Source organism: Poecilia mexicana, unplaced genomic scaffold (assembly GCF_051168715.1).
Source record: "Poecilia mexicana isolate PSO_F unplaced genomic scaffold, ASM5116871v1 scaffold_19, whole genome shotgun sequence".
NCBI classification, from domain to species: Eukaryota; Metazoa; Chordata; class Actinopteri; order Cyprinodontiformes; family Poeciliidae; genus Poecilia; species Poecilia mexicana.
Window position 1 is genome coordinate 4,748,512 of NW_028263388.1, and position 19,086 is coordinate 4,767,597.

At 40.9% G+C, this 19,086-nt stretch overlaps 1 protein-coding gene across 2 annotated transcripts in view; it reads right to left on the bottom strand.

Annotated features, from left to right (window-relative positions):
- Positions 1-19,086, bottom strand: part of mpp2b (MAGUK p55 scaffold protein 2b) — a 56,813-nt gene that overhangs the window by 35,149 nt on the left and 2,578 nt on the right. The window contains exon 2 of one of the 2 annotated variants that reach the window (XM_014996257.2): positions 5,284-5,363. In XM_014996257.2, the coding sequence (XP_014851743.1) occupies positions 5,284-5,314 (31 nt within the window). In that variant the 5' untranslated portion in view covers positions 5,315-5,363. Of the gene's footprint in view, positions 1-382; positions 634-5,283; positions 5,364-19,086 lie in introns of those variants that run through there. The other variant, XM_014996256.2, reaches the window with a different exon arrangement.

Here is a 19,086-nt window from a genome sequence, read left to right on the forward strand (position 1 = left end):
TTTTTCTCAAGTTTATGACACAGTAAGAATTTCATACCTGCCCCAGCTCTGATTCTGATACCAGTCCTGTGACACCTCAGTAAGGTAGAAGAGGGTTTCTTTTCTGTCCTCCTTCATGTTTACAGCATGCTGTACACACACCACCACCGGTTCCAACTTGTCTACGCTCATCTTCATCCCAGCACTACATCAGAGCAGGTACTAGGAAAATTTAAAACAACTGGCCACCCAACACCAGCAGCTCTACCAGCAAGCTGCTGTCTGAATCCACTCATCCTCTTCGCTATGATCTACACCTCTGTGTAGCATTCTTCCTCTCCACTCTGTGGTGAGCCATCCAAAGATCTCTGAGCCAGCCGGTCGGTACAAGCCTGGTTCTTACCTTCCCCGCACAGCTTCACTTCTATTCCTTCCAAGGAGTTGGCTGAGTCGCCCTCCTCCAGAGAGAGCCTCCCAAACGGGCTGCCAGCCATGCTGAGCGACTCCTCTCTCACGGGGCACGCACTCCCAGCAACACGCCCGATACCCGGGTAAGATCTCCCCCTTTGTCTTTCTGTCACCGATCCTCACCTCTTCCGTCCAGAACAGATCCTCGCTCTCTCTACATCCTCCCCTACCTGCTCTCAACATGAATGTGTAGATGCTGCGCCTGGGCTGAGAGGCTCCTCTTCTGCATGAATGAAAAGGGACGGCGCAGCGATGGGTGAGTAAAGAGAGAGGAGGAGGAGCAGAGAGAAGGAAGCATGGTGCCTTCTAGAGGAAGAGAAAGGGAGGGAGGCAGGACAATTTTCTGTCCAGTTTTCTCTGCAGGGGTCAACTAAGGAAAAGATCCGCAGAGGATTGGGGCGAGGAGGAAGGAGGTGTAGACTGTGCATCAGCTAATGTTCTGCATTTTAGGCACTAAGAACCTGAATCACATGAAACCAATACATAGAAAATCTACTGTATCTGGCTTTTTTCACTGCCATTTGGTCTGAAGTAAACTGGATATATGGTGGTTCCTGATCCATCCATTCATGTCAGAAACCAGGAGCAAGATGGCTTCCAGGCCAGACCAAAGATCCGCAGGCATCCTTCTCCCTAGATAATACTTCTAGTTCAACTGAGGAAATAACAGTAATCCCAAACCAGCCATCCCAGTGGGACAGTAAATCTTTCATAGCTATTTATTAATGTGTTGGATTCTGTGCTGAAAGAACTAAAGCACCCCTATAAAATGTTTTAAAAACATGCTTAGCAGGGATTTAGATCCCATATGAACTACTCATGATATTTTTAAAGTAGCAGAAACATGTAAAATCTACTTTTTGGAGCTTTACATCTTGCTATAATGTTATTCTCTCATCAAAAACATACTTGGCGTGTTTCCTTGATTCTTTCGAGCATGTGAGAGAAATCCTTTAATGTCCCATGGCAACCATTCAGCTGTACTTGATGGGACCAAAGCTCCTCCTCAGAACTGCCGTTTTCAAGCTTCAAAACTTCCACCTCACAGAGCAGCCCAATCCTGCAGCTCTCCACTCAGCTCCTTCAGACTAGCCAGAAGCAATTAGCATACTGTGTATCTGTTGAGCTCCTTATACGAGGTACTTCTCAGTGCAACACTGGTAAAAACAATGTTAAAAGGTTACTAGAGGAGCCATGTTATGATGACTTCCTGAAGGCAGAGTTTCAGAAAGAGCAGGGTTTTTTAAAGAGACAGAGGCCCAATTTCAAGGCATTAAATTTTAAAGTCAAATTTCTTTTAATTTGTATTTGATAAGTACAACATCTTTATAACAACTGAAGGTAACAAAGCTACTTTATTTTGCTATAAAGTGGCACTATGTGGCAGGAAAACACATAGTACTGCCCCTTTAAGGACTGTATTTTTTCCTCTTAACATGATCAATTGTTCCTTCTAAATTCGCATAGATGACAAAATAGAAATGCTGACAGAAACTTTGAGAAACCCATTGAGTGCCCATATGTGGCAATAGCATTAGCAGAAGAAGTACAGCCAGGCATTGTTCTAGAAAAGTTCTGATGTTCTAATACAGGTTCTCAGAAGTCGACAACAACAAAGAAAGACAAGCATGCCAAACCTGTAAAAACCACCCTGTTGTTATGGTTACTAACTCCCAATGCAGTAGGTAACCGTTCTATGTCCGATTCTCTGTCTGTCTATGGCTACATTCACACGCCAGGCAAATGCGACTTTTTCATGGCAGTCTGAATGACCCAATTGCGACCTTGGCACTCCCCAAAAAATCAGACTTGTACCACTTCTAAATCAGATATGTGCCAGATAGCTTTCAAAGTGTCTGTAGTCTGAACGGTCATGTCACATTTCATCCAACTTTTGCGTCATTGACATGGAGTGCATCATAATTCTGCCCAGCAGAAGCCAGTAGAAAAATTAGACATAAAAATTGGCTGAAAATTACAATTCTAAACTTGTAAAAGAAGTCTATTTTTGTGCATCACATCACAATCCCACCACTCCTTGTTTTGACTATAAATCCAAACAGACTGAAGGAAACCCTCCGAAGATGAAACTGACCGCAACTTCCTTCTTCACAAAATGGAAGCAAAAATTTAGTAATGTCAGACTTGAGCAGCTCTAGGATTCCTTGTTTGTCTTTGGTAAAAGATCACAAGCAATATTTCCTGCTGGCGCTAGACTCTAGGATTTGTTTTGGTTGTATTTACCCAGAATGCCCTGTGCTATAGTTCACTTGCTGCTTTTGGAACAGTTTCAGGTCCGCTTGGCTTTCACATATGTATTCACATTACCAGAGTTCACTTCATCTGAACCGAGGCCGAGGTTTTCAGGTGGATTAGAGTTCGAGTTTTTGGTCTGACTGCGCATTCACACCTTCCCAAACAAACCGGACTTTCTGGTCAAACGGACTGGAGTTTGATTGAAGTGGACCAAACAGGGCTGATTTGAATCCATCACAAAATAGGCTCAAATTGTTTAAAATGGTGATTTAAAATGGTGATTGCCGAGAGCAATCAGGTTAAAAAGAAGTAATTTCTATGCACTGGTATAAAGCTCCATTGATTTGAACTGTATTACCCTTCATTCAGCACAGTAACCCTGTCAGTGGTTGGTAGATGTGTTAACAGAAGAAAAGGTAAGCTGTGGCTCCACCGAGATTGGACTGCTGAAATCATGAAAGCGCTGCATTTACCTCAGTGAATGCTGATTGGGTTCTTTTAAAGGTTCTGAGCTGCAGGCAGGAGCAGCTGAACAGACTTGATTGGGCTGCGGTTATTAAGAGTTTTTTAGCTGTTTGCTCCTGGGCTGACAGAAGAATTTTGTTTAAATAAAGCAAGGTTTTAAATGTGACCTTTATGCACATGATAACATCATACAAATCGACATGGTAAAATGCTAAAACACCATTTATAGTTTGGTGTCTTAAAACAAAAAAAAACCTTGGTCCATGTACTGTACAGTCAAGTCCAAGCTATAAGTGAAATAACTGTCAAGCTGCGGGCTGCAGGCTACCAACACTGTTAGTATGTGACACTCCCAGAACTACTTGATAAAGAGCAAACCAGCCAAGAGGTGTAATATTCAGTGCATTAAGTGTGTTTACTCCAAAGTACAGCTATTACAACTATGTAATAGTAAATATTGATTATTTTAGTAACAGTGGGAGAAAATTGTCTGTTTTAAATAAAAAGTTTTTTCTACATTTAAATTTTAAGTTTGTGAATAAATACTAGTACATTGAAGGCATTATTTAGAACTTTATTTTTTTATTAGCATAGCATAGCATCAGAATCTCCCCTCAGTTCAAACTTATTCCATGAAAATTAAACAAACTTGATCAGTGTGTCACTAGCAGTTCTATAAAAGTATAAATTTTTCCCAGTTAAAATTATATGTTGACTGGCCAAAAACTAAATCTTCACCTGGATTTAACTCAGCAAGTATGCACAAGTCTTCTATTGGATAATTACTATGATATGGTGCTCCAACTGAGACACAGAATACAGATCATAGTTCCTTTAAGAGTCTATGGGATGTGCTGGAGAGGGTTGTGTGCAGCATTCAGGATCTCCCTTCATCAATACAAGATATTGGTTAAAAAAATAAATAAATATGAATGCTACAATTAATGAAAATACACTTTGTGACACTCCAGAAGTGAATCAAAACAACGCCAGAGCGGACACGGTGTTCCCTTTTCAACGAACAGAACATTTGAACCGCTTAGTAAAACATGTTCTTCTAACCCTGCTGGAGTTATTCTACATGTCTGACTTGCAACTTGACATAAACGGAAATGGAGAAATAATTTACAGTGTGTTACAAAAAATGCCAGTCATGCAGTATGAGCAGTGCACTTCATGTACAAATCAAGACTGACAGTTTACTCCACACACAGCTTTACTGGCAGTAAAACTCCTTCCCTGGCACTCTGTCTCTCCAGCAGATGACTTCTGGAATTTAATGTCTCCATCCTGTAAGGCTCTCTGAAGCAGATTGTTTTATAAAAAATATATATATAGCGCTCATTTTGCGGACGTCCAGCAGCATACTGTTGGTTAGTTTTCAGTTGTAATGGAAAGTCTTAAAGCTGCAGTAAGTAACTTTTATTTAAAACAAAAAATTCAAGTTTTTTTTACATATTTATTCAAATTACCACTATCCTGTAACAGTGTAATGTGAGACAAAAAAATGTTTTAAAAATCGAGGTACTCTGCCCTTCTCCCATTGCTCACAGAACTAACTGCAAAACTACTTTACTCAGTCAGAAACAACCAATCAGAGGCACGAGGAGGAGGGTCTTAGCGCTGTCAATCACTCACACAACATGCTGTAAATGCTAATGCTAGTTAGCATAGCCACCAATGACTGGACAGCATACAGGAAGTTGACTGACAGAGCTAAGTCCCACCTCCTGGCTCTGATTGGTTGTTTTTGACCAGGAGCGGTGCATTTTTGCAGATCACAATAGTAGCATACTTTTGCAAACATTACATACTGCAGCTTTGAGTCCTTTTGCCCTGAATCATAGTTGAGAGCTTCAACCTATAAGACAGCAAATCATTCAAGGCATGACTGATCTGAGCAGGGGTTTCAGTGCTCCATTAGCCACCTCATTAAGTCATATTAAAAGTCAGAAGATTAGATACACGTCCTGAGAGGAGGGATCAACCACAAAGCGCATCAAACCTCCTAGTATCTCCTTCACACACACACACACACACACACACACACACCCCCACACACACACACACACACACACACAGACCCGATAGCTACAGAGAGAACAAGATAGTTACCGGAGTCCGAACTGGATGTTGCCACAGGCATTTTGAAGTCTGGCTCTTTCTGTTATCCTCCACACAACTTCTTAGATCAACTGCAATAAAAAAGAAGAAATGGTTATTGTCAGACACTATTAGAAATCCAATGACAGAAGGATGAAAGAAAACAAACAGCAATCACACTATTTCCAATGTAATCTGAAATAACTCCGGCACATGACAGGGAGCTTTATTATGGCCTATGAATAGAGCAGCCAGTTGCTCTGGAGGCGTCTGGTTTTAGCCGTCACATCCGCTGGGAATACAATTAGACAACAGTTGGAAAGACCTAGCAAGCGGGTGAATGAGTGGGCAGGCTGGCTAACATTAGCTCAGCGAGGATGTCTGTTAGCTCTAATTGCTCCATTTACCATCAGGCTGCAAGACAAAATGAGAATCTCCAACAACAAGACAATGAAAGATTCAGTATGTGTCAATGGAGAGCTCTTTAAAATTCAGGTTAAATGAAAGGAAAGGCAGAGCCTCGGTCAGAGATAAATAAGCATTCAATTTAAGATCTGTGTGTCTAAAGAAGATTCTTCTGTTTACTGACATCTAGGAAAACTCTTTAACAAGTGCGGAAAAACTTAATTCCAGACACAAACGTTAGTGTACGGTTAAGTGACAGTTGAACACCAAGATATGATTCATGACACTTTTCATAAATCAAAATCTGAATTTTAGTTGTGTTTGGTGAACATTTACAATCACAGTTTGTAAAGGTGTAGAGCCACCTTTCACTGCAAATACTGCTGGAAGCATTTTGGGGTATCCATAGGATTTGCATGTCTACACACTGAAACTATTGCACAAAATAAGCTCAACTCCTACAGACTGGATGGAAAGCATCTTTTTATCTTTCATCATAATTTTCTACCTTTTGTCATTAGTTTATTATTAGTTTATTTTATTATTAATTTGGTTCAAAGTCCTAGATGTGTGTTGCTAGCTTAGGTTAGATTAGTGTGTTGATAAATTCTCATGGTTTGGAGAGAAGTTGTTTGTGCTTATTCTGTGTATTTGTGCAGTGTTTGGGAACAGTGTACAACACTGGGAACATGCAGATTCATTCCTTCACATATTGCTCTGTAAAACTGGTATTATCAGAAAGGTACCTGATAGAGAGTGAATGTTGCGTAACTCATGATAAACAGATGGCACCCTGACTTGCTAGTTTGACCAAAAGAAAATTAAAATGCTACGAATCTTTTTTTTAAATAATCAATTACAAATTATGATTATTGGGTCGAGACTTTAACATATTAACATTGGTTAATTAATTACATAGATTATAATGCATAAAATTTTTTTACGACATTAATCGAATTTCTTTTTACATACAAAAGTCCCAAGCTGGAACTATTTTATTTGTGTGTTTCTGATACACCCATAAATCTGATGCACAAGCAACATCTGCTATCAGCAGCAATGGATTATAAAGCTCCTTCTATTGACCTACAGGTGGCTAAATTTTGCTTCATAAAACAATCTGACTGGATGCTGGAAAAGACTGCTGTTGTGTTTAAATTGTGCTAAAAGGTGATAGTTTATCAGCAAAGCTATTCAAACTTAAATAGCATCTTAATGCTAAACACTTAGCAGCAGCACAGATGTCCCCAACGCTAATGTTAGCGTCCACAGTCCAGATTTCTAAAGAAGTTTCATGAATTATCAGAAGTTCCTGAAACACTTGAAAACTAAATATACATAATAGCACTTTGCACCAATCTGATTGTCAAGAGGTGGGGGTTGAATTGGTGAGGAGAGACGCTGAGAACCCAGGTATGGTGAAGATGATGTATTTAATGGTGAAAAGCTCGACAGTCCAATACAGGCGGCACGGCAGACAATATAGCACGCAGCTAATTACCGGTAGCGCTGAATAAACAAGACTGACAAAAACGAGCAAATGCCGACACAGGACTTCACAGTACTACTGTGCCGGCAGACGAACTAACAGACAACATAGACAAACTTAGACATAGACAAACACAACCAGGACTTAACAGTTCTACCGGCGTGACGAACTACGACAAGGACCCGACGAGGAACACAGACAACAGGTGGGTTTAAATACACACGGGGTAATTAAGGGAACGAGACACACCTGGGGAGCAATCAACGGGGAGGACAGGACAGAGACTCACAGGGAAACAGGACGGAACACAGAAAACTCAAAAATAAACACACAAAAACACGGATCTTGACAGTACCCCCCCCTCAAGGGCGGATACCAGACGCCCACAAAAACAGAAAAGTCCAAAAACACAAAACAACCCAACAGGGTGGGTGGAGGGGCGACGGAAGGAGGGCAAGAGTCCATAGAAAAAACAGTCCAACAAAAAACAACCCAACGGGGTGGGCGGAGGGGCGACGGAAGGGGCCAGAGTCCAGAAACTGTCCAAAACAAAAAACAACCCAACAGGTGGGCGGAGGAGCGAGTCCGGCGGGCGTCGCCGGCGCAGAAACCGGAATCCCGGAGGCGGGTCCGGCGGTCTCTTCCGCCGGCGCAGGAACCAGAGACGTGGAGGCGGGTCCGGCGGGCGGCGTCTCCGGCGCAGAAAGCCGAGACGTGGAGGCGGGTCCGGCGGGCGGCGTCTCCGGCGCAGAAAGCCGAGACGTGGAGGCGGGTCCGGCGGGCGGCGTCTCCGGCGCAGAAAGCCGAGACGTGGAGGCGGATCCGGCGGGCGGCGTCTCCGGCGCAGAAAGCCGAGACGTGGAGGCGGGCCGGCAGGAAGGCCGGCTGGGGACTCGGGGGGAGAAGACTCTGGAAACTCGGGGGGAGCAGACTCTGGAAACTCGGGGGGAGCAGACTCTGGAAACTCGGGGGGAGCAGACTCTGGAAACTCGGGGGGAGCAGACTCTGGAAACTCGGGGGGAGCAGACTCTGGAAACTCGGGGGGAGCAGACTCTGGAAACTCGGGCGGAGCAGACTCTGGAAACTCGGGCGGAGCAGACTCTGGAAACTCGGGCGGAGCAGACTCTGGAAACTCGGGCGGAGCAGACTCTGGAAACTCGGGCGGAGCAGACTCTGGAAACTCGGGCGGAGCAGACTCGGGGAGCTCTGGCTCGGGGGAAGGCTGCGCTCCGGCAGCAGGCTCGGGGAGCTCTGGCTCGGGGGGCGGCTGCGCTCCAGCAGCAGACTCGGGGAGCTCTGGCTCGGGGGGCGGCTGCGCTCCAGCAGCAGACTCGGGGAGCTCGGGCGGCTGCGCTCCAGCAGCAGACTCGGGGAGCTCGGGCGGCTGCGCTCCAGCAGCAGACTCGGGGAGCTCGGGCGGCTGCGCTCCGGCAGCAGACTCGGGGAGCTCGGGCGGCTGCGCTCCGGCAGCAGACTCGGGGAGCTCTGGCTCGGGGAGCTCGGGCGGCTGCGCTCCGGCAGCAGACTCTGGGAGCTCTGGCTCGGGGAGCTCGGGCGGCTGCGCTCCGGCAGCAGACTCTGGGAGCTCTGGCTCGGGGAGCTCGGGCGGCTGCGCTCCGGCAGCAGACTCGGGGAGCTCGGGGGGCGGGGCTGGTACAGGAGGTGCCGGAGATGGGGCGGTGGAGTAGAAGACCGGCTTAGGAGGCAGAGGATCGCCAGCCATGATCGCCAACGCTGTTTGTTGTTCCCGCTCTGCCTCCTGCTTCAACTCCACCAAACCCAGCGAACGTAGGTGCGGAGACCAGCCCTCCAGCACCCAAAGGAGTCTTACGGCTACACCGAGGCGTCGGAAAAGGAAAGAGGAGTTTGCTGTAACCTCTTTAAAGTCCTCTATTGTATCCTGCAACTCTCTCCACCGAGTAGGGTCCATGATGATGTAGGTAGCGATCCTCACCTTTACTGGTCGGGTCCTTCTGTCAAGAGGTGGGGGTTGAATTGGTGAGGAGAGACGCTGAGAACCCAGGTATGGTGAAGATGATGTATTTAATGGTGAAAAGCTCGACAGTCCAATACAGGCGGCACGGCAGACAATATAGCACGCAGCTAATTACCGGTAGCGCTGAATAAACAAGACTGACAAAAACGAGCAAATGCCGACACAGGACTTCACAGTACTACTGTGCCGGCAGACGAACTAACAGACAACATAGACAAACTTAGACATAGACAAACACAACCAGGACTTAACAGTTCTACCGGCGTGACGAACTACGACAAGGACCCGACGAGGAACACAGACAACAGGTGGGTTTAAATACACACGGGGTAATTAAGGGAACGAGACACACCTGGGGAGCAATCAACGGGGAGGACAGGACAGAGACTCACAGGGAAACAGGACGGAACACAGAAAACTCAAAAATAAACACACAAAAACACGGATCTTGACACTGATGGTTGATGAGCTCATGTCTGTTTATACTAGAATTTAGCAGCAAAAATGTTTTTGAGTTGAAGTTGCTTTTTTGTCACTTGATTGCATTAAATTAATTACTATGCCTGCATTTAGCTAAAAAAAAAAAGAAAAAAATCTAATCGAGTCCCACCACTAATAATTATTCATTGTTACAGCACATATTACAGCCTGATGAAAACATGATCACAAGAAGAAATTCAAAATCACAGAATCCTGCTGCCTCAACATATTTACTCAAATGAAAGTAGATGAGAAAGCAGCTTCACAACATGCCTTCAACTCCAGAATCTAAAACCTGGAAGTATTCCCATATCTAACAGCAGACGATTTGTTCGCTTGTTCAAAACAACTTCAGTGAATATCAGACTGGCTGTATGAAAGAAGGCACTGGTTGTTTAAGAAAAAATGAAGAGGAGAGAACAATATGGAGGAAGAAAAGAGTGCGGCTGATGGGGAAGATACCACTGTATCCAAGGATACTGGATCCCAGTTGCCATAGCCATAGTTACCCTGTAAAACCAACAATAATGCGGCCAAAACAGAGCAGTCATCACAGGGTCACTGTCTATATTCATAGACACAAGCAAATCATCATCTTCAGAGGTTGAGACGTCACAGAGAAGAAAAACAACAGATATGGTGAACTTGGACAACTGTTCGTTTAAGATATGGATAGCTAAAAATGTAACACTGCAGATAAAACCACGTTTACATTCATCATTTAAAAAAGGCCAATGGTTTTGTTTTTATTGTCTGACATTAAATAAGGATAAACATTTCATGTTTTAGATCAGAAAGAATTACCACAATCATTACTATTTCCCAAAGGCCAAAATATTACAATTATTTTTTTATGTATGTAACAATCTTGGAATTGCTGTGTTTTCATTTCCTACATTCTTGAAATGTAATTAAAAATCGCACGTGAATGCATTTGTTCACGATAATTTTTTTTAGAAACGCGCTGCACCATGATGCTCAAGCTGCTTTCAGCCATTTTCTTCTTCATGGTTTTCAGTGCTAACACTGGTTGTTCATCATATGACTCGTGATGCAGTAAAAGTGTTTCCTTTGCAGTTTTGCAAAACAAACCAATTTGATACGGCCTAGCGCCAAAACGTTTTATCAAAAAAACGTTTTTTCAAACTTTTTTTGAAAAAAAAATTTCCTATTAAGCAAATTTATTTATGATATGTCAAATTGTACAATTTTATGGTCAATGGAAACACAACTAGTGACAAAAACCACTGACTGTGGCCCCAATAACTACATATGAACAAAAAGATTAAACAATTGCACTTAAGTTATGAATGGTTCACCTGCTTGTGCGTAACCAAATGTCTCAAGGTTGATGTTGATCTGAAGAATGAATCTGTGCTCGGCAGCAGAAGCACCTCTTCAGCCAAAGTTTTGAAATCAAGGAACATTTCTCCAAGTGAAGTGATCAGATGTCAACAAAGACTCTCTGAAGCGTTTCCTGATCCCACAAAGCCCTCACTTCAGCAGAGGAAAACCCACAGCAAGGGTTCAACTCCACCAGATGCGCTCCAAAGCTTCCTGTCCAGAACTCTTCAACACGCTGTCGGCTCCCGGGTAGCAAGAAGGTGGAAATTTATTTATTTTTTTAAATTGACTGATTGATTTTGTTGTGCTCTGTGGATAAAGTTGAAAATGTCTGCATCCAAGTGCTCAAGAGTATGAACTGCAATCTTTTAAAATGACGGATGGCCTTAAGGTTTTTCCGTCACTATTTAAAAAAACGGTCAAAGACAGAAAATATTTGGTTAACATGAAATCTTCTCTGCACATAAAAATATATTCATTTTCTGGTAACAAGAACAATTATGTAGATTAAAGCGTCCTGTTCTGTGCTCCAGTTTGATTTAATTTGTTATAAATCTACAGTTGATAGTTTCGAGATCTGCTGTTCATTGCACAACACGTCCTTGACTGCAACTAAAATACACAAAACAAAGCATCAGGTCACTGGGATCCTGTTATTTGCCTCTAAGATGTTTGGATACGTGTTTGCAGAAATCAGTGAGAGAATAAAACAGCAACTCTACCAAATATTTCTAATATCACCTTTTTCTAATATCATTGTCACTTTTATTTTGCTTGCTAAAATAACCATTTACAATGTCTATAAAATTATCATCCAAGCAGTGATATGCGCCTGATTCCGGCATTGCATGGCTGGACTTTTAACCAAGCCGTCCTTCACAGCACACAGCGGTCCTCCGGGGCTGATCCAGGCCGTCCTGTGTTTGCAATGCGAAATGACAGAGCTCATTAAAAATAATCAGAGCTACTGCAGCAGCGCTCGGCCATCCTTTGGGGCTGCTCTGACACACCAGGGGGTTGGGAGAAGGTCATGTGGGTCAGGATCTCCATCAGCTTCGCTCCTCTTTCATGTCAGTCTGGGAAGAATTGGACACAAGTCAAAGATGGTGGAATTATCTTAGCAATTTGCACTTTCTTAAAGAAAATGCTGTTTGTGTTCCTAAAACACAGTATAATCCATTGTATTGTGCTCAGATTTGGTATTGAGCGATATATATCCTGGGAATCCAAACCGTCTTTGCTCTTGCATTGGATTTCCTTCACACACACACACACACGCTTTCACATATGGCAGGGAAGAGATCGGCTCAGTAGCACAGCAGCCGTGACATCACAGTCACAGACCTGCTATCATCTCCACACGGACTGTCAAAACAAAAGGCTGGCTTTGTGTGCCGGCTTTCTGTCATGTGGACGCTCACAGATCTAAAATTATATCTGCGGCCATTTTTAGGACACCTGGTATCATCCAAATATTACATAACCAATAACCAGTCTCAACGGAACGTTTGATATTGTCAGTATTAAGTCTGCTGAATTGCTGAATTGCTTCATTGTGCTTGTTGTTATTCAGCAAGGCCCCTGAAGGTAGAGAAGGCAGACATGTGAGACAAAGTCCAAATAAAGCCTTCTTCCTCATCTTTGTCCCGGGGCCACGACACACAAGCCGTGGCTCAGGTGTTTATATGCCAGGCGTCCAAAAAAAAGAAAAAAAAAAGAAGAAAACAAAACGCCTTCAGCCATCCTCACTCTGCGGCCACATTACACGCAGGAGCGCACGTGCACCAGCAACCAAACGAGCCCTAATCCACACATGCATGCTGGCGTCAAGCCTAAAAATAGCGCCGCGCTCCCACAGGTTCATCTCGTCTCATTTCTTTACATGGAAAAACCACCGTATCCAAGACAACCACGGAGGAGCTCGCTGTCTCCTCCCCACCCTCCCCTTCCCCGGCGCTTTGCCATGGCAACAAGGGAAAATGCGTAAAATAATAATAAGTTGTGAGCTAGTCCTAATAATATGGTGCTCCTTTCAATCTGAATATTTGTGAGATAGCTTGTAGGTACAGGTCAGAGGTCAATATTTCAGTCCAATTATTTGTTCATGTTGCTCAATAAGAACATTTTAAAATGATTAAATATTTAACACGCAAATCCAAAAGCAATTTGAATTTAAAAAAACACAAAATAATACTTTTCACTGAACTCCATTGTACTGCAAAAATATTCACAACCCTCCAATTGTCCAATTAGTCACAATTAAATAAATGTTTTTTAGCTTTACATTATATTATAATGATACTCCTTTAGAAATATACCTGGAGTGTTGCTTTGATTATTTCTCTTGTCTGCATCCCTTCCCTTTTACTCCTCCACTCACTCCTGCAGACTAGCCACAAGTAATTAGCAAACACCTGGTAGAACTGCTCATCTGCTGAGCTCACTAAAGGAGCTACTTCTCAGTGAAACGCTGGTAAAAACATTGTTTAAGGGTTAATAGAGGAGCCATGTTGTGATGACTTTCTGGAGGCAGAGCTCCAAATAGAGCAGGAGTTTCTTAAAGAGACAGATGCTCAACTTCAAATTACAAATTAAAATTTCTTTTAAGTCATGTTTGATATACATAGCATGTTAATAACAACTGACATTAACATAGTTACTTGATTGTGGGATGACATGACACAATGTGCCTGGAAAACAAATAATACTAGCCCCTTAATGGATTTTCTATGGATCTTCTGTGATAGACCAACACAATGTGGTTCATAATTGTGAAGTGGGAAGAAATTGTTTTTTTTTGTTTTTTTTGGGGGGGGGGGTTACAAATGAAAATCGTATGATTTATTAAAATGAACTCAATTTCCAATCTGATGATGAGTATTTTTTGTTTACAGTCATCATAATCCATTTTATTTATGGTTTCAGATATGGTGTGTTTTTTTATTTGCATTTTGTTTTGGATATTTAATATATCTTATAGGTCCAGTGTTAAATGTTCTTTACAAAATTAAAGTGAGAGGAAGAACTTGCCTTACTAAGCCAGATTTGTTAGGTGACAGAACCAGGCACACACTGTGGAAAGATTTTTATAGAAGTTAAATTCAACTAAAGCTGAAGGTTTAAGCTGTCTATCAAGGTAAAAATATTATACATATATGTGTGTTGGGAAACTTTATATTTTCTCCTGGTACAGTTAACAATAAACGGACATAGAAAATAAAGGTTTCTTTCTTTGCATCTTATATTTCTCCTTTGTCTGCATTCTGACCCTGTGATGGCCAGACAGTCGTTCCTGAATGCAACCTTTCTCTCCCCGAAGACGTCTGCGACAGCCTCCGACCGACCGCCCGACCCTACGACCCCGAACGGGACGCAGCACACGGAGAGAATAAATAATTGAAAGGATGATTGCTCCACGGTTCAGTGATTTCAAAATAAAAGGTGCTTTACGCATGCAAATGAATGCACACAGTGTGCTGCTGCTCGGTGGCAGCCATCAACAGAATGGAAAGTGAGTAGCTGGTGAATTTTAACTAAGCTAACCTTACTGTGGCTTGAAAATATAACTGTAAATGATGAACTACTGGCTAAGCTTTCGGATACACGAGGAACAAACTAAAAATTTTTATTAACTTAAAAACTGCCTAACAATATTCATTATTTACACCATCATTAAATACATGTTACATAAAATTTAGTCCTTACTCTGTAGTATGTTATTCTTAACTTCAATTTTATTCTGCACAATAAACAGAAATGGAGTAGCATCATATTTTATTGGTTGAAGGACTTCTCCGTTGCCTTTGGCAAATATTTCCTGTTAGCGCTGGACACGAGTGTTTGTTTAGGTTGTATTTACCCAGAATGCCCTGTGCTGTAGTCCTCCTCCTGGTTTTTTTTTAAGTGGTGTCCGGTAAAAGTGCAGAAAAAAATGCTTCTATAGAGAATTGCAATTCCTATTTTTAGGAATTTTGAAAAAAAAATAAAATCAAAAAACTCAAAAATCTGCTTAATTTTTTGTAAAATTCTATTTTGAAAAATATTTTTTGATTTAAGCAAAAGCCAGACTGCTAAGCTAACCTGACACTGGTAAATTATGCACAAACCTATTTATATTTAAATATAAACTGTTTGATACAGTATGCAACCTTATAGAATAGTTTTAAATAAATGTACTATTTGTTTACACTGACTTCTCCTCATCAGTCACATAATTTAAACAGAATTTCTTGACTGCTTGAATAGAAAAATTGGTTTCTGAATCCAAAATCATTTCTGAATTAAAAGTTGTTTCTGAATCAAGTCAAATCATTAAACACTGAAATGTTTGCATCTCTAAATCTAACACCGTCCATCAGCCATGGTAGAACATGGGAACATCACAACAGGAATGTTTATGTGAAGTTGATGGAAGCAAAATACAGATAGACGCTAAAAAATGACATAAAACTGGACCAGTTTCAGCTTTAAGCTGGGAAACCAACAAAAGCAGTCAGACAGACAGTCAGAGCTACAATAGAAGAAAGCATGCCTTTATATTAGAATGGACACAGTCAACATCCAGCATCCATTTAAGAATCTGTGGCAAGACTTGAAACCTGCTGTTCACAGATGCTCTTCCTGTAATCTGGCTGAACTTGAGCTGTTTTGCTAAGAACCAGTAAAAGGATCTGAAAAGCTCGGAGAAGAAAACCTCAGCATAACTGTGGCTTTAAAGGGAAACAAGCATCAACAAAGCATGGCCATCACTGGGTCTGTTTTAGGTGGACATCAGTCTCTTGAAAGGTTTCCTAATACAGGCAGCAGCATGACGACGAATGAAAATAATAAAACAACTGATCATGTTACTGATTGACTGAACTTCTGCTTCTGTTCCATTTGGACTGAGTTCAACAACAGTACAAATGTGGTATGTCTAAAAAAAGGTGGCTGATGTAAATGGAGACCTTTTTATTCTTTTTAATCAAGGTAGAATTATTACAACATAAATTTATTGCACTGGAAAATGTAACGCACAACACAAAGTATTCATCTTGTTATAACTCAGCTTTTATAATGAGTGGAAACACGTCTACCAGAAATTCTGACTGAAAATCTGACTTTGCTGCCCCCAAATCAGCTTTTATTTAATTTATTAAACTTGGTTAAATACAGCAAGCATTTGGAAAAAAATCAGCCAAATCATGACCTTACACTGAGAATAAATTTGTTCAATCAAGCCCTAAACAAACTGAAAACTGACTTTCATATAATGCAGCAAAGGTGCAAAATTATTTATAAGTTTTGGATCTACAATAACTAACATCTGATGTTTACTCCTTTGAAAAGCATATGTGTTTACATTCAACAATGGGATTAAGTTTGTTAATTTTTTTAACAAGTCACTCTTCAGCGCTACCAGGCAGCAGCTTGGGGAGGAGATAAGCTGCCGTACTCCAAGGATCGAGCCAGTCAATTTAAGGATGCTTACTGGTCCCCCAAAAAAATGATAAAACCCCGGATATTATCATCAATTAATAAAATCCTCCCAGACCGAACTTGAATTGGACGTTATGCTGCTAGCACCCAGCAACAACTCATAGGCAGAAGTAACAGCGCTGCGCAACGCAAATAATGACCTGACCAGAACACGGTGCGCTAAATAATAAAACATAATTTAACAAAGCTTTGGGGCAGATCAATTTTCCTGGAGGAATTTTAATAATTGAGGTCCTCGAATCATTCAAGGAATCGTTACAGCCCCAATATAGTTTTGCTTTATTTAAAGCTTTTTCAGGTAGACTCAACATATATGAAAAGTTTTTCGAAAATAAACAAACAGGTGGGTGTGTAGTTGTATGGGGGCCCTAAGCTTTATAGCCCCTGTCCCCATCTTGGCTCCAGCCCTTGCTGTTACTAACATTTCTCATGAAAAGGAACATGATCTGAACCTTGAACTAAAACGCTACTCTAAGAAACACACAGCAGATCAGAAACTCTCCTTGATGCTGTAATGACTCACTCATTGAAACTAAGTGCTGACATGGTGAGGCACCTGCAGCACTTCAATAAAACTACCAGATATTTGCCAACAAATAACTGCTTGTGTTAAATAAAAATCTACTAATTTGCTGCATATGGTCTGCTCTTTCAATCTTTCTGAATGTGTGACTTTGTCACTCTGCCATTTTCATATGAAATTATTAAATGTAATGCTCTGGTGGGAAGAAAAGGTGTGAAATAAATCTTTTTTTTTTTCTTTTTTTTTGACTGAAGGATATATTTTCAAAGACTAGAGGAAGCAGAGCTCTTAAATTTTTAAGGAACTGCCGGGACCTGAAATGTTTCTGTCCAGGTACATCCAGGCGTGATGATCTTAACTCCAACCCCCAGAGCTGTCAAAGGCTCCAAAATATACTGCAAATCCCTGGATTACTAAAGGGAACAAGCTGATAGGGTGAAGAGGTTTCTTTCATCTCAGTGAACAGCTCTGAAACGAGGCCTCTGTGACTAAGATTCAACATTAAAAAAAAATTAAAACAATCAAATGAAGGGGTTTTTATTTGATTTTACATCCTGGAGAGATTTTTTTAGAGCTATAATTTTGCAGAACTCATTCAATATCATAATATTCTTTAATAATACCATGTGTCTGTGTTACACATCTAGAATCACACACTTCACAGAAACCAGGTCTAGATTAAAATATTGTGTGCATATGTTTCTAATAAAAATATCTTGGAAAGTAGGTTTCATATAGCAGGGCCATATAATGCTCTAACTGTTTTTTCGAATCTAACTTGGGAGTGAAAAAAGCTAACTACATCTGCTATTCAATAATAAACACAGTTACAAATTAGAGGCATTGTTAATTTGTTCTAAGGTGGGATGAAATGAGTGGAGTTAAATCCTGAGATTTGTAATTAACTGACTGATTGTAATCTGTGTGCTGAATGGGTGAGTAACAGCAGGGGGCCAACAACTTATTTCTCTCAGGAAATGCAAATCAAACTTTTATGTGATTTTTTTTTTCTGAACTCTACTAGATATTCTGTCTCTAGAATAAATGAAACAAACACACAAAAAGAAGAGGCTGCTCATGTCAGGGTCTTTTTTGTGGCCATTGTGACGCCGCGTTGAACAAAGTCGGTGGAATTCTGAATCAACTTTACCTCAGATAACATCCAGCCTGTTAAAGCTCAGACGGATTTGTGTTCTAAAAGGACAATTATCCCAAACACACATCAAAAGTTATTTTGTGATGGAGGAAGCAGGGTGATATTAGAAGTAGAAAGGAACTGAAAATGTGTGCATTATGCTTCAAAGGAAAACAATTTAAGGTCTGATTTGTCAGATCCATCATCATAACCTGCAAAAGTGTGCGGTATCTTAGCAACTTGTTAAGGGACAATTTATGCAGTGATGGGTAGAGTATCTAAAAATTTACATTCACGCAAGAGTAGCACTTTATATTATATTTCATAAAGTAAAAGTGAAAGTATCTGTCCAAGGAATTACTCAAGTAAGTGTAAAAGAAAATTTATGTGGTAAAAAGTTTACTTACGTACTGAATAACTGGAATATTTTTAGGAAAAAAATAAAAATAACTATAGATAATAACAATAATATTATATTAAAACAATGTAATCAGATAGACAAAATCTGTCTGATGACATTATGTGTGAGTTCTGATATTTTAGGAACTAAACTGAAAAAATAAATAAATAAATAAAATTGTGAAATAAAAGTAGACAGAATTTTTTGTTTCCAAATCTTTTTTGTTTTCAACATAAAACTTATGAAACCAATGCTTACACTAGGTAATGTATACAGCTGCAGAACTAAATAACAGACCACTGCACTGAACCACTTTATTATTCCACCAAATATTAATTTCTGAACTCTTCCTGAGTTTAAATATTATTATTGTTGTTTCTAAATGAATATGAACTTGTTTTCTCTGCATTATTTGAGGTCTGAAAGCACTGCATCTTTTTCGTTATTTTGATCAATTCTCAGTTTCTGCAAATAAATACAAAATTTTTGCTTGGAATTTCAGAGACATAATGTCAGTAGCTCATAGAATAAAAGAACAATGTTCATTTTACTCAAACATATACCT